The following is a 14,979-nucleotide window of genomic DNA, read 5'->3' as shown; positions in this document are numbered from 1 at the left end:
GACGGGTAGACAACCGGCGAACGAGCCCAAAGAAGGAGTCGGTCCGGGAGAGGTGGCACGGATGGATGGATTGCTGGGTGGTCGAGCAGAGGCATCTGAGCCGGAGCCTCCTTGAAGCGGCTGAGCAATTTCATTTTACAACCACTCGGCGTACTTTTTTCCCCTACCTTCCCTTCCCTTCCCTTCCCAGCCCGTTGTTGCTTTTGCATTGCGCCATTTAATGTAAATCGTAAATTTAAAATGTCATGTAAAATGGTGGGCGGCTGGGCAAAAGCGGTGGGCGTGGCAGCAGCAGCACCAGCACTAGCATCACTTGACAGCGCCGGGGCTCCCCACTTAAGCGACAAAAAAACACCGAAAGACAAAAGCAGAAAACAGACGAGACGGAGCAGTAGGTGCGGAACAGAGAAGATGCCACAGTGAAAAATGTTATTAAAAGCAGTTGACTCTGATTGTTCCGGGCGAAACAGGAGCGCCAGAGCAATAGCAGAAGGACAATGCCATAGACGACGGGCTCTTCAATCATGCAGCTGTTCCGGCCTCGAAATCTCCCCCTATAACGCTAAAGAATAAGCGATTGTAGTTTTAGAGATGAAGTTTCTCATTAAAACAAAAAGGAACGAGCCAAAAGAGTCGGGTATAAGATGGTATAAGAAGTGGTCGGGAGAATATTATGTGTATGTAATTATTAAAGGCTCTCTCATCAAAGATCTAGTCGATTATGGATTGCAGAACGCTAACTGCTTTGGCATGCAAAAGAAACGGAACGAAGCCCCTAAGCTAAGCTTTTTCGCCTTTAATAGAATTTTTATGAACTTAAGTAAAGTCGTGTCCAAATCCCACGCAGATTACACACGCACACTCACACACACACACACACAGATAGCCACAGAGAAGGGGGAGAGCGCGGTAGAGATGGGACTTTCTGACTTACGCAACAGCAAAAAGCTTTCAAAAAGGCTAAGACCGCCCATCGGCCATTTGGAGCATGCGGTACGGTGCGACGAGTGGCAGGACGAGTGCGAGTGCGAGTGCGTAAAATGGCAGTTAATCGTGACCACGTACCAGGACTATTAATAAAAGCGTCTTTAGTCCTACATTTTGTGGACATCTCTCGTTGCCGTTTCGACTGCACAACAATGAGGAAGATGAACGAAGCCAGCCCCGGGAAAAGGCCCAACTTTGGCGCATCATTAATTTCACGCAGTCTACAACTGTCGAGCCTCCTGCGCGCTTCTCTCTGCCCCACATAGACAAAAGCCATGTGCAGCTGTCTAAAAAAAATGGCTCAAGCCAAACTTAATAACAACAAAATGGCCTTTGTGGCCACTGCCTGGGAGTGGGTCGCACACACCACAGAAACACACACATGCCATTGCCATAGGCAGCCATTTTGTAATTTATCATTGCACACTCATATGTTTCTTGTTGGTTTTGCCCTGGATCATTCGAAATGAACTTTAGACTCGAAAACGGACCCGAGACTTAACTATTTTAACCCAGCAATGACCCCACACATTTCATGGAAATCAAGTTAAGTAAGTACGTCTGACCACAGATTAACTCGAAATTAGATTTTGATGGAAAGGCACAGAATGTGGCTTTCTGTAAACACTTTTTCGCATTAGTTAGGCTGGTTGCCATTTTTTCCCCGTTTCGGTTAGTTAAAGTACGATTTTGTTGGCTCTCGGTTCATTATTTTCAGATTGAGTACGGTCAGAAATATCGAAATTTTATTTAAAGTTATATTAGGTCATTATGATTTAAAATTTAGATAGATTTAGTTAGGTTTTGGTTATATGTACAGAGTCCAAAACAGTTTGGGAGATCTGTATTTTAGGATAACTTACAGCCTACTTGTTATTTCTGCTGGCTTAGCAGACAAACTTTCACCAACAGTTTGTGCCTATAGTATGTATTTGCCCCTGAACCCACATACGGGTTAATGGCTGCCTAAACAGCCCCAACAATCATTCAAAACTCGAACAGAACAGAAATCGCTGGCGGCTTATGCCCGAAACACCCACAGAAACCCGAAACAGAAACAGAAACAGAAACAAACAAAGAATTGCTTTCAAATTAAATAAATAACCAAACTGAAAATGAGGCCAGCCACCCGCTGTGGCCTTGCCACCACCCCCTCCTAGGCTCCTGTAAGGGGAGGGCATCCCCTCCTGTGACCCCCCGGTGGCACATCAAAGTCATTCACACATCGGCCACGCCCCCCTTTAAACTCTAATTGACGTGCCTCTGGTCAAATGTAGCAATTCTCTGGTTTCGGAATATAGTTTCTGCTGTCACGCCGCCGGACATGGCGACACACGAGTGCATTTTGGAGAGTGTTTACGGGTGTGTGTGTGTGTGTGTGTGCTGGTGCTGATGCTGGTGTGTATTTGTGTGGGTTAGTTGGTTGGCCAAACTTGGCCTCGCACGTGATTCTCCTGGGCGCCGTTTGCACCAGCAGCAGCAGCAGCAGCAGCAGCTCGCTAGACTCGATTCAATCTTGGCCCGAACTCTGGCTCTTGCAACACAGCTTCAGCTGCGTTTCCTTTGCGGCAGCACAGTTTATGGTTTTGATTTCCGTTGCGCAACTCGTTTTTTAATTAGCTACCAGGGACATGACATCCCTTTCGCTCTTGCCCTCCCTGTTCCTACTCCTGCTGCCATAGCTGTTGATGTTGCTGCTGCTGCTGCTGCTGCTGCTGTTGCTGCTCCTTGTGGTGTAATTGAGCGTGTAAACTGGGCTTAAGTCACTTAACAGTTGCTTAACACATGCAGCTGAAACTGAAGGGATGGCACATAGAAAAAAAGTCGTTTGCTCTGACCCAAGAACCTTCTCGATGCCCCTTTTTTTTGTTATTTTCCTTTTGTCTAGAAGTAAGAGTCGGGGCAAAATTTGCATATTGTTTTGTGCTTTGCTGAACTTTAACTTGAGCCCCGAAAATGTGTTGCATACTTTGCGGCTTTATGCAAATACCATTACAGTGAACACTGCCAGGTGTGGGCACGATTGCCTCATGAACTCTAGAACTCTATTTCATGTCTCATTAATATTTTCCCACTGTGCTGTTTTTAGATTCACTTTTTGGATAATTTGCTTATGGAGGGGGTTGTTCTCTGGCTGGTCTGCACTGTTAGTGGATTTGCGTAGAGCTCAGGACTCCGGGACAAGTTTGCCGCTCTGCATGGCAAACAAATAGAAATTAACATGACATACTTCGCCTGAGTTCGCAGCTCCTCAGCTCAGCTCAGCCGGTGCCGGGGATGGGTCCCACGAATGCCGTTCAGGCTGATGGAAATGGAGATGGAGATGGAGCCGGCGACTCTTGGAGCTGCTACGCATGTGACGCACTGACACACCAAAACACTGGGAACAACGGCAGCAGTAGGGACAGCAGCGACACAACATGCGCACGGCCCGTAGAAAATATGAAAAATGTAAAACAAAAATCTGGCAAAAACTTTTCTAATTTAAAACTGCCAACAAACAAAACAAGAACAAAAAAAAAAAATCACCAAAAATGAAATAAAGTACAACAAGGAAACGCAGCAAACGACATTAAGATGGAGGGTGGGGGCACAGCACGGAATCCTTAAGCAAATCCTAATAATATCTGGAGCACACTTATGCCTGAAAGGGTATAGGGAAATTTGTATGAAATATAATGTAATGAAACCCTTATCTATACGCTACTTTTTCCGGGTGTTTTCCTCAAGCTTCCTGCTGAAGCTTCAATTGCTTTCTTCCGTAGAGTGTTTAAGCCTCGACCTTTGGCATACAGCTCCCCTCTTTTTCTTCATCAACACATTTGTGTATGATGTTATCCCCCACCGTCCCTGCCAGTCAAGGATCTCACAAAATTATGTCTGTTGACAGTACCGAAAAGAAAGAAAGTCTTTTGCTTTGCCAGGACCTACACATGTTGATGAATGCGAGGCCAGAGAGATTTCAACTTTCTAATTTAATGCGGCAGCCAGTCAGACAAGTGAAGCGACAGAGACAGAGACAAAGGCGAATGCGAAGGCAAAACGGGTGAGAGTACGAGTGGGAGTCAAATAAATGATACTGCAAATTATTTAGGCAGCCAACGTGGCGTATGCACAATGTCTGTTTGACATAGCAAATGCGAAACTTCTTGCCATATTCTTAGCCGCCCCACCAAAAACGTTTTATTTCCCCCAACAACTTTTATGAAAAGTCATCTCTTAATTGAAAATTAACACCAGACAATCAGTAGGAGCCAGAACAGATGTCCTTGTGGTTCGCCCTGATAGCAGCTGGAAAATATATTTATGTACATATTAAATAAATTTACAAAAGCTGAGCTCCTCAGAATAAGCGAGAACTTGAGACAAGTTTGTCAATTTTATTCTTTATTAACCATCCTCCAAGGATGAACCACAAAAACCAACCAAAGGAAATAAATTTTATTGCTCTTCGAACGAATTATTATAGAATCAATTTACTTTTATAGTGCTTCTAGTTTAGTTTAATTTAATAATATTGCTGATTGTTAAACATTAATAACAAAACATCGACATGCAATATTCATTGGAAAACTTGATTTGATTGCATTCTGTGTAAGGAGGCTTCCAAGAATTGTTAACTTTAGCTGGATTTTCCATCATTCGTGATCTGTGGACGCCCAATTAGGTGAGGACCTGCCGGACAATGTCCGGGGGCAACATGAAATTGTTTTTCCGCAGCGGAATCTCGCTCAGCTGGCGGTCGATTGGCGCGCGGGTGTCGTAGAGCGACGGGGACTGGCAGATGATGGCAAAGGTCCCGAACACGCAGGACAGCGTGAAGAGCCAGAGGAAGAAACGATCCAGCACCATCGACACGAATTTCCAATCCTCCACAATCTGGATGGTCGGCGGCGGTCGGGGGGCGGCATGAAATAATAAAAAGTAGATTTTTAATATCATTTGCCGTATCATTTTTGGGGGCTGAATGAAATTGGTTTTATATTTTGGGGGATAATAAAATATTGTTTTGCGGCGGCTGCCTCTCAATAAACTTGAGGCGCAATAAAAATATAAAGTTATGATTTAATATTTTACAATTGTTTGCTGCACATTCGGGACTCGGCTCTTCCGTCCAATGCATTCAAGTCGAAGTTGAGGGTAATAAACAATACAAAAAAAAAGAGGCGAAAAAGCTCCAGACAGACGCCGCAAATATGGCAATCCAAACAATAACAGCATCAAGGATTCTACGAGGACTCCCCTCCACTCCACTCCACTCCATTCCACTCCAGTACTGTACAGCCATCTTTTATCCGCTGCTTCTCGAGGAGTGGTGTGGTCCCGTCAATAAAAATGGGCAACAAAAATAAGCATGAGGCTGGAGAGAAGTGAATGGTGATGGGATATGGGATGTGGGACAGTGGACCAGGGAGATGGTGGTGGTGCTGGTGGTGGTGTGTACCCACCTCGTTATCCTTGTCGGCATCCTTGATATGCTGCGCAATAAATCTGACCGCACGCAACGCCTGCAGCACTTCGGGTGTTAAGTTGCGCGGTATCACATTGTCAGAATCTGTCAAGTTTCCGCCATGAAATTGCGCAAAAATTGAAATAAAATATTGGAATAATAAATAAATGGGAGAATCAAGTAGATATGTCCCCATGGGCTATATGGCTAAAGATATACCATGTGTGTGTGTGTGTGTGTGTGTGTGTGTACGTGTTGTTTGTGCTTGAGTAAAGAAATATTTTGACCTACATATATGAGCACCGCCTCAAGGCAATGGGACTTCCTACGAGAAAAACTTAATTATGCCCACCAATGATTATCTATGCTTTTGGACTTGAGTGGTATATGTATGTAACTGTACATATATTCCTTAGGGTGTGGGGGCCTTAAGCTTTCTTAAAGATATTAAATTCTAAATTTAAAATTATATGCGGAGAAGCTTTAGGCAATATATTCTTGCTTTTACATTTTTCCAGTGTCATTCGAGACTAGACATAATTTAAAGTAACAAATGAAGGTTAGCTACGATTAGCTTTCGTTTAGAAAGGTTTCGAACATATCAAGCAGGTTTCTTATCACCTTCCTAAAGGTACTGCATTCATCGATGCATTTTTTATCTGAGCATCCCATCAAATGCAATGACATTAGTTTATTGTTTAATCTATTTGTCAACGCTGTTCGTCACTTTCCTGTCATTTTATACACTATACAGAGAAGGTTCATAAAAACTTCCTTATGTATGTATGTCGATTGCAGAGTTTTTTTGTTTTCGCTTGGCTTGTTTTATGATCCTGTACGCAGACACTTGCTCATAAACAACAAACATGGCAACACTCAGTGGCGCAGGGGCGTAGGACCCAGCCCAAAGGGGTATAATCTGACATGAATGTGATTGGGAGAACAACATAAATCAGTTGAAGAGTCCCCTTCCGCGCCCAGGACCTACGACACTGCCATGTCCATGTTTGGCTTTGGACCGCGTAAGCGTTATTTGTCATCAAAGCGTCGCATCATCCTCTCCTCACATTCCTCTCATGGGGATTTTGCCTTATTTTTTGTCATTTTATTGCATTATTTGCTTAGTTCTTTTTTTTTGGTTATATTTCATTTCAATTTTTGGGGCCCGCGGGTTTGCAAAATATTTGTGTATTTTATGGCTAGATATCGCCGCGCCGCACTCACCCACAGAGTTCTGCATGCCATTATCGTAAGCGCCATCCTGGCTGTCCTTAAACTCGCTGGGAAAGTCGCTGATGCTGTCCCTGCGAAAAAGCAGAGACCGCACATATGGAAAGGGAGTCAAGTGTTTGCTTTCAATTTGGAGAGGAGACCTCTGACTTACCGCACATCGATCTCGTTGGTGTAGCCATTGCTGGGCGTGGAGTCGTCGTAGTCGGGCAGTGTGTACTGGGTCCGGCGCATCATCATCAGTTTTGGCATAAAGTGCAGGAACAGTTTCCGCACCATTGGGGACATGTTGTGCGTCGAGGGAGATCTGTGCCGGATGGCAATTAGCTGGGGACCGCTGGAGGCATTGATTGACTCACCTGAAGTGTATGTTGAGCACACACACAGTTGTCCAGACGGACAGGGAGACGAGTATCATGGTAAAGAGTAGATACTTGCCCAGCAGAGGCACTGCCAACGAGGTCGGCGGAATAATTTCGGCCAACAACAAGAAGAACACGGTCAACGACACAAGTATTGAAATACATAACGTAACCTGTCAACAAAATTTCGTACTCAATGTCTTCCTTTCGATAGCTCAAACTTTCCAGAAGCCCCCCTGGCCCCTGAACCACTGAATCGAACCGATGTTCAAGTCAACGGCAATACAAGAAAACGACAAACAATTAAACAAACAGTCAACCAACAACAACAAAAAGCACAGAACAGCAACGAAAATAAAAATACAAATACAAATACCACAATTTGTTTGAATTAAGTTAGGCAATTGCATATCGATTACTAATTGAACATAATTTTTTAACTCAACAACTAAAAAGTAATAAAATTTAAATGTAACCAACTGTTTTCCAATAAGGAAACTATAATCAAAGTATGCGTAAGGACAACATCGCGTATGCTGTATGCAAGCCAAGGACCCACACCAGCTCCATGTAACCCCTGCCACGACCCTACACAATTACATCCATCAATCATTTCAAGTTTACACGAAAACAATCAACACCAAAAAAAAAAAAAAAACAAAGCAACAAAGCGCATTTCACTACGTTTACACGTGAACTTTCTGTATACTGGTATGGGTATTGGTTGGGTATGTGTGTGTGTGGCGTAGAGGTCATAGATCAAGCTAAGGGAACTCGTATTTTGTAGAGTTTATCTTTGGCTTGGGTAAAGTTTTCATGTACTCGTTGTATGGTATCCTATGAGAAATTATTCTATCAATCACAATAAACTTACAGTGTAACTATGAACAAGGAACAACAATACAATCGTTTTCATTTCATTTCTAAACGCGATCTGATTTTGATTGTGATATATTTTTGTTGCATAGCAATACAGAAGCTACCACCATTTTGCCAGATTTTTCAAAATACAGAAATTCATAATTTAATATCTCAATAGCAGCAATCAACTAAATGATATCAAATTCAAAAAATACCAAGATATTGCATCAGGAATTCGTTCGATGCTTCGTGGCACAGGAGTTCCGAGTATTGGAGCTTCGCCTCTAATCGGCTTTATCTGTTGGTCAATGCCTTGATAGGCAGCTGAGTCGGTCCCCAGAATACAATAATAATAAACACAGTCTTTGACGAGAGGTCTTCTTTCGGTCCAAAGAATCTAACAACAAAATACACAGTCTTCGTGAAAAAGTCGGTCCCAAGAAAGCAAAAACAATGGCCTCATGCAACATCTTGGTAATTGTATGGCCTTTGATTGCAGTCACGATTGATTCGTAAAAGTATAAGATTTATATGCGGGTTCCAGAAATAATTCGTTTTTCATGAAAAACTATAATAAGTCGTGGGATCCCTTTCTTTCTTGTTAAGAATTTAACACATCTTATCCAGAGTCCTTAAATGCTGAAGAAATTAACTGACAGCTCTGGCTGGTGATATTCTTACGAGTAGTATGATTGAGTTGGTATCTGGTTCATGTACGAGTATAACTATCGATGGCGGAGCAGTTACTGGCACTGGTACTGATACTGATACTGGAGCAAGCGAGCGATACGAATGAACGAGCAAACACTAAGGCAACGACAACAAGAATACGAGAATAACAACCAACTGCACGAGTCCTTTACGTGTTTGTTACGTGTTGCTTTGTGAGTAACTGTGAGTACGTGTGCTGTATGCAGGTGTGTCCTACATATGTGTGAGTGGGTGAGTGAGTGTGTGTGTGTGTGTGTGTGTGCGCACTGCTTTATTCCAGATACGCGATATATATGGGAAAATTTTGAGAGTGGCTTTTTGACATTCTGAATCCGATTCAATTCGATTCGTTTCGTTTCGATATGAATATCGATGGAGCATTGGTATCAAATCGATGAAAATTTACGTTATGAGATTTCACTACTCAGGAGACAGCACAAATGATATTCAACGCAAAATAGAAGGCATATATGCGATATATGGGGCGTCGATTATATGTGTGCTGCTTGGATGAATGCAGAGGGCGACGCTGCTGCGGTTTCAGATTTAATAAGTTAATGGATAGCATTAGGGACTATCTAATAGGATTAAGGAACATCTAATAGTTAAGAAGTTGAGTATAAAATAGAAAAAGTCATAGTTTAGAAAGAGCAGGAAGTGCAAGTTGAGCTCTTCTCGGATAAGATTTGTTATATGTTCTTTTTAGAATTAGTTTTCGAGTTTCGTTGAAAGTCAATTTACAGTTTTAGTGTTTTGAGAGCTCAGCTTTGGGAATAGCAGACTAGAAGGATTATAGTGAGAGTTAAAGCTATTGAAAGTAGACCGATATGTGCATATGAGGTAGATAGTAGCTTATCTAAAGTATGGTTGAGGTTTCGTTTCTCAGAGGAGATAAGTAGTATTTTTTGCTGATGTAAATAATTGTATGAAATACTTAAGTGCTTTGAAATCAGTGTAAAATAGTGAATTGTTTCGATAGATCTCACAAAGTAGTTACAAAAACTAAAAATATAAAGAACTATTCTACTTTAAGTGCAAAAATTTCTAACATTTTTACATTAGATAAATATCTGAAGTCATGCCACATTCTGAGAACAATATATAAAATTCAGACTCAGTTGAGACTGAGTATAGATTTCCACATCGACGTATCCTTCTCCGTTACCTTCTCGCCAGAATCGCTTGGCAAATAGAACACCAACACCGTGAGAAATGTCAGGGCCACGCAGGGCACAATCAGATTGACAGTATAGAATAATGTCTTACGACGCATAGTCAACTTGAAGGTTATATCTATATCATCAAAGAAAAACAACATTGGCATGAATTTTTCCTTCAAATAAATCAGAACTCACCTGAAAAGGGCTCTAGTGTGTCGGGATAGTACTCCTCATTTTTGGTAGCTGGCACTTCGAGTATATCCCACTCCACGGACAAATAGAACTCGGTTAGATCGATGCCCACTTGTACAAGATTACTGCCAGGTATCTGAAACAAATTTGAAATAATAATTAAAGATTTTCTGCACTCAAGAGAGTAGTGCTCACCTGATCTAGGTGCTTCAAGTCCACTTGGGCCCCATTGTAGGTCCATGAACCGAATTTCATGAAGCAAATTTGTTCATCGTATGGAAAATATTCCACATTCATTTCACAGGAAGACTTGTAAATAGCAGGCGGCTCCCAGAACACTTCACCCGTGTACTTAAGCGTGGCCTTTGTCATCAGGGTGACCTGGACGTTCGTTAAAAATAGGAGTTGTTAATAAAATATATCCGTTATTTTTTACACTCACCTCATAGTTGCCATCCCAGTTATTGTAGAGCACAATGTCGGGCACCCAAATGTGTTCCGAGGGCACATAAAGCTGCTCTACGCCTCCATACTCCTCTGGATCCCAACGTAACTTGTAGTCGAACCATCGCTATCCCAAACTAAACATTAGAAACTGTATGTTTTCAGACCATTTGTAATACTAACCTGTTTCACCCATAGGTTTGTGGTCATCACCTGGTTCTTGAGGTTCACCTCAATCAGCTGGGACAACTTCAGACCCAGCCAAACCGTCAGGGTCTCCGTGTTGTTCACTACGGGACGTATCAAACGATTGTAGTTGCTCAGCAAGTCATCGTATAGCCGCTTGGTGTCCGGATTGGCCTCAAAACTCACTGGAGCTGTGAGAGGAGGGCAGAAGAAAGGTGAAGGGTAAGGACTGAATTTCCCAAAACAAAGCCTCAATCTTTTCCCAAACTTTTCCAAATTTCCCAACACAAACTTGTGCGCAGACGCTGCTCTCACTCTCTTTGGGTCCTTTTTTGGCTCTCAGTGGGTGCAGCTTCTTTTGACAGCTGTTTGGTACTCCGGTATACAGCATCATGGTATTGGAATTTTCACAGATTTTTCCTAGACCCGGACACATCTTTTCATGGCTTACCCGTTGAGCTTGCCAATGGCACCAATAGGCAAATGCACAGCAAACTCCAATGCCACATTTTCCGCTGTATTTGTATCCACTTAAGCGTCGAATATGTGCCACAAATTTAAATATATCTATTCAATTTGTAGCATCTTGTTAGCAGTTCTTTGCAGTTTAGCACAACCTCATGCTCTGAGAGTTTAATCGCAACTAAGGTTGTGATTTTGGCAGATGCTCGGTGGAGAGGATGCTTGACAACTGTCAAATGATGCTCAGCGATTGCTGTACCAATAATTGTACACTTCGCGCTTGGCGCCAATTTCCTACAACCGATATTCGATTAACCAGTTTAAATTAAATTGTTTAAATATTAAAAAGTATTGAGTCTCAAAAAGTAAATGTAGGCAGAACGGGATTAAAATGTTCATAAGAAGGAACATTATTAGCTACTAAATTATAACAAGTTTTAATTTAATATTGTGGCACAAAATTGACTGAATTCGAATATTTCCCAATAATAATAATCTAAAGGAAACATACCCATATATTTACCTAGAATTTGTACTTATAATTTATAGACAGATGCATTATTAAAACGTAATGATTATAATTAGGATATATTTAAAAATTATTAATATTTAATATAATGAATTAATCTGAATTTTATCAACATCATTTTAAGGACTCAGGCTGTAAGTTTCGCCGGTATTTGCGGCCAAGAAATAAGATCAACAAAGTCAAGGTATGTTTTAAGATTACCTGAGAACTCAGCCCCTAAATATGCTTCTGCCTCGTACAGTCATACTGTAGCCAAGTTCACAACCACCGGGCAGACCGAACCCAAGCTGTCACTGCCAACGGGTCGTCAAGGCGACGGCATTACTTTGACAACGAAAATTAAGGGAAGAAATTAGAGCAGTAAGAGTCGAATTCTCACAAAGAACAGAAGCAAAACAACGAAAGTAAACCAAACTTTCTTGAAATCGAAAGTTTCTATGAGTCAAAGGAATGGGTTACAAGAGCAACTATCCGCAGATGGTGAGGGAGGCGGGCTTCAAGCTGCGCCAGTACCGCGATGGACCCTTGGACTGGCGTTTAATGGGTAATTAAAAATGGGAATGGAAATGGGAAAACAAAGCTGATTATCTTTTCCGTATAGGTTCCTATGAGACTGACCGAATACTGAGGGAGCAAAACTTCGAGCTGGTTGACAAGGCCCTGCAGCACTTGTCGGAGGCACCACTGGGCACTGTTCTGGAGACACACATCCTCGACAGCGGCATAGCCAAGTACTTTGTGATGTCGCAGTACGCCATCCAGTATCTCGTCTGCTGTCGGACCTACCTGGATGAGTGCGTGACGGATTTGCGCGAGGCGCATGAGATCTCCCAGCAGGAGATAGCCAATCTCCGCAAATCTCTGACGGAGTCCAACAACGAGGTGGTGCAGCTGAACAAGAGGATCACCCAGATAGAAACAATACGCGAGGTGGTCTACCCCTGTCACCTGTGCACCAAGAACTTTATCAGCAACGAGGCCCTCAACATACACATAGGGCGCAAGCATCGCGTGGGCACACCCCCCAGCCTCGGGGCAGCACAAAGCAACGCCAAGGACAAGGACAACGACATGAACCTGATCAACACCATCAAAATGGAGCTGGAGATTAAGCAGCTAAAGGAGCGTCTCAATACCGCCGAGCGCAACATCAAAGAGCGCAGCAGTGGTTCCAAGCGGGCGAGCCCTCGCCAGGATCAGCGCAATGTGGGTATACAAAGCAATCTGACCGAGGACAAAGAGAAGGACGACCTAAACAGCGAGACCCAGGAGAGTGAGGCCAGCGAGCGCAAGGAGCAGCTGCACGGTCTGGCGGAGCGATTGAGCAACTTCGAGGTTTTCCAAACACAACTCAAGCAAAGCAACGAACAGTTCATCATGGTATTATCTGACATGAGTACTATATCTATTTTATGACAGTTAACTCGATTTTACTCTTCTCTAGGATATAAATCAGAAGCTGGAAGGTCTCAGCCATGCCCTCGAGCAGACCAAAAAGACCACCGGCAACACAGAGCCTACACCCTTGGATGGCCGCATTCCCACGCCCACACCTTGCCTGGAAGATTTGGAACGCATTCTCACCGAAAAGGTGACGGAGATTGGCAAAATCAGTGCCAGCAAGCTGGAGGAAGTGGTTAACCACCTGGAGGTGGGTTACAACGATAAGCTGGAGGCTCTAGAACGAGAACTCAAGCAGCTAAGGGTGAGCAAGGAAGCCCCTAAACCTCAGACGGTGGCGATTTTCCATGGTTCAGGCACTTCCAAGATACCGAAGCCTGTGAGCCGCAAGGAAGAAACGAATGTGGAGCGCATCCGGAAGCAAGTGGAGAGCGAGTTTCTCAAGAGCAAGGCAGACGATGACACTTACTCCATTGAGGGGCCGCGAGAAAATTCTTTGGCTCTGCCTCCTCCTCCTCCAGTCGAAGTCCAAGTGGAAATCAACGTGCAACCAAGTAGCGGCAGCTCCAGCAGCCATCCAACGTACACGAAACCCGACGCCATTGAGACGGCTCTCAGCAAGCCTGAGGCGAGAGAAACCACAGACATAGATGAGAGCCTCAGCCATGAGGATGCAGGAATAGTGCATGACGATACAGAGCAGACCCTTTCGGATGACGGCAGTGAAACGTTGACTTCTGAGGCAGACCTACCGCGGACAGTCGAAAAGGCAGCATCCAGCAGGCCTACAGCCCTCTCTCTCAGGAGTCCACAGAAGCCGCTGACCCGCAAGGATGCCCGCAAGCTGGTCATTCGGAAGATGACCTCCCATGGCTACGACGTGAAGTCCAAGACTATATCCCACAAGACCATGAAGCGAATCAACGGGGAACTAACGGAGCAGCGCAACAAGCTAAAATTGGTACGATCGATGAAATAGCTTAAAGTACTTACAGTAAATGCATGTAATTGTTAATCCTTTCCAGCAATATCCGCAGTTCTATGCCACTCGCAATCGCATACGCAAGTTCGTAGAAAAGCTCTGCTCCACAAAGCTACCGCAACGGGCCGAGGATCTGCTGAAGCACCGGACGCCGCTGCAGCCCATTGAAGCACCCAAACGCGGAAGCCTTCGTTCAGCCCCAATGCAGAAGCCTGAAACGGCGGCCCATAGCTCCCAAGAGGAGGAAGACAGGTCGGAGAGCAGCGAACAGTCCGAGTCGCGTGGTTCCAGTCCGCAGCGGCAGGTCGATGAAAATTTCAAAGCCCGTTTGGAGGAGATTCTTGTGAAGCCCGCAGCGATTGCTGCTCCACGTGAAGCATCCAAGTCTTCTTTGAGTATCAGGCCAGTGCCTTTGCCGCGAAAACGAGTCATGTTCAATACGATGGTTGGTGGCAAAGGCATTAACGATAGCGAAGATGATTTAAAGTAAGCTACAATTAAAATTAAAATAAAAAAATTGTAACGACGTAGTCGCTGGCCTAATTTTCAGGAATACCCACAATTACGCGATGGTCTGCTCCAGGGTGACCGCTTGCGGTATTTTTAATACCGGTATATAATGGTATATTTTGTCACTTTGTTTCAAAGGTATGTTTAAGAAGAAAAGGTATGGAATCTTCCATATGCAGGTTTCTTTAATATTCGCTCACAAATCGTACTTACGTGTATCATTTATTCCAATAGATTGCATTTAAATCCTTTTTGCTCATTCACTTTCAATCAATTTCTATTTGGCGCGTACCACTTGTATCCAGTCGATAACCTAACTTGAATCGGGTAAGGCTCTCTTTGAACCGGTAGGAAGCAATCCCATATAAGCAAGCCATATACACGCATCAAGTCTTCAAATACCAGCAACATTGCGACAGTTTTTTTGTTGAACCATTTTGTTTAAACCTTGTTTTAGTCAAAATACAATAAAAGCAAGGACTAAAAATAAACCAATCTTAAAGAAAATTTAT

At 43.4% G+C, this 14,979-nt stretch overlaps 2 protein-coding genes across 5 annotated transcripts; one reads left to right on the top strand and one right to left on the bottom strand.

The window, feature by feature from the left end:
- Positions 1–4,413: 4,413 nt before the first annotated feature.
- Positions 4,414–11,092, bottom strand: nAChRbeta2 (nicotinic acetylcholine receptor beta2). The gene is made up of 11 exons (XM_001359085.4): positions 11,035–11,092; positions 10,581–10,774; positions 10,396–10,524; positions 10,149–10,334; positions 9,957–10,089; positions 9,767–9,894; positions 7,027–7,202; positions 6,822–6,974; positions 6,662–6,741; positions 5,436–5,542; positions 4,414–4,866 (listed from the first exon to the last, which is right to left on the bottom strand). Exons 1-11 carry the CDS (start codon positions 11,090–11,092, stop codon positions 4,651–4,653), a joined length of 1,560 nt encoding a protein of 519 aa, XP_001359122.4. The 3' UTR covers positions 4,414–4,650.
- DZIP1 (DAZ interacting zinc finger protein 1) lies at positions 10,671–14,954 on the top strand. Of its 4 annotated transcripts, XM_015182154.2 has the most exons (8): positions 10,671–10,805; positions 11,699–11,758; positions 11,816–12,118; positions 12,176–12,954; positions 13,019–13,936; positions 14,001–14,443; positions 14,508–14,605; positions 14,702–14,954. In XM_015182154.2, exons 3-7 carry the CDS (start codon positions 12,025–12,027, stop codon positions 14,575–14,577), a joined length of 2,304 nt encoding a protein of 767 aa, XP_015037640.2. In that variant the 5' UTR covers positions 10,671–10,805; positions 11,699–11,758; positions 11,816–12,024; the 3' UTR covers positions 14,578–14,605; positions 14,702–14,954. The 4 variants fall into 4 exon arrangements, with proteins under 4 accessions (XP_015037640.2, XP_015037639.2, XP_015037641.2 ...); XM_015182153.2 differs by having other exon boundaries at positions 14,013–14,443; positions 14,508–14,722; XM_015182155.2 differs by having other exon boundaries at positions 14,508–14,722.
- Positions 14,955–14,979: the final 25 nt, after the last annotated feature.

The sequence above is a fragment of the Drosophila pseudoobscura genome, chromosome 2 (genome assembly GCF_009870125.1).
Source record: "Drosophila pseudoobscura strain MV-25-SWS-2005 chromosome 2, UCI_Dpse_MV25, whole genome shotgun sequence".
Classification (NCBI taxonomy): domain Eukaryota; kingdom Metazoa; phylum Arthropoda; class Insecta; order Diptera; family Drosophilidae; genus Drosophila; species Drosophila pseudoobscura.
This window is presented reverse-complemented; position numbering and strand designations above follow the sequence as displayed.

What these genes read in the sequence shown, in the direction of transcription:
- DZIP1 (XM_015182154.2), top strand. Translation starts at nt 12,025, where the DNA reads ATGGGTTACAAGAGCAACTATCCGCAGATGGTGAGGGAGGCGGGCTTC. An exon ending in CTTGGACTGGCGTTTAATGG is followed by an intron (nt 12,119 to 12,175) that starts GTAATTAAAAAT and finishes TTTTCCGTATAG; the next exon opens with GTTCCTATGAGACTGACCGA. An exon ending in GCAACGAACAGTTCATCATG is followed by an intron (nt 12,955 to 13,018) that starts GTATTATCTGAC and finishes ACTCTTCTCTAG; the next exon opens with GATATAAATCAGAAGCTGGA.
- nAChRbeta2 (XM_001359085.4), bottom strand. Translation starts at nt 11,092, where the DNA reads ATGTGGCATTGGAGTTTGCTGTGCATTTGCCTATTGGTGCCATTGGCA. An exon ending in CACACTAGAGCCCTTTTCAG is followed by an intron (nt 9,895 to 9,956) that starts GTGAGTTCTGAT and finishes TTGATGATATAG; the next exon opens with ATATAACCTTCAAGTTGACT. An exon ending in TGGCATGCAGAACTCTGTGG is followed by an intron (nt 5,543 to 6,661) that starts GTGAGTGCGGCG and finishes GAAACTTGACAG; the next exon opens with ATTCTGACAATGTGATACCG.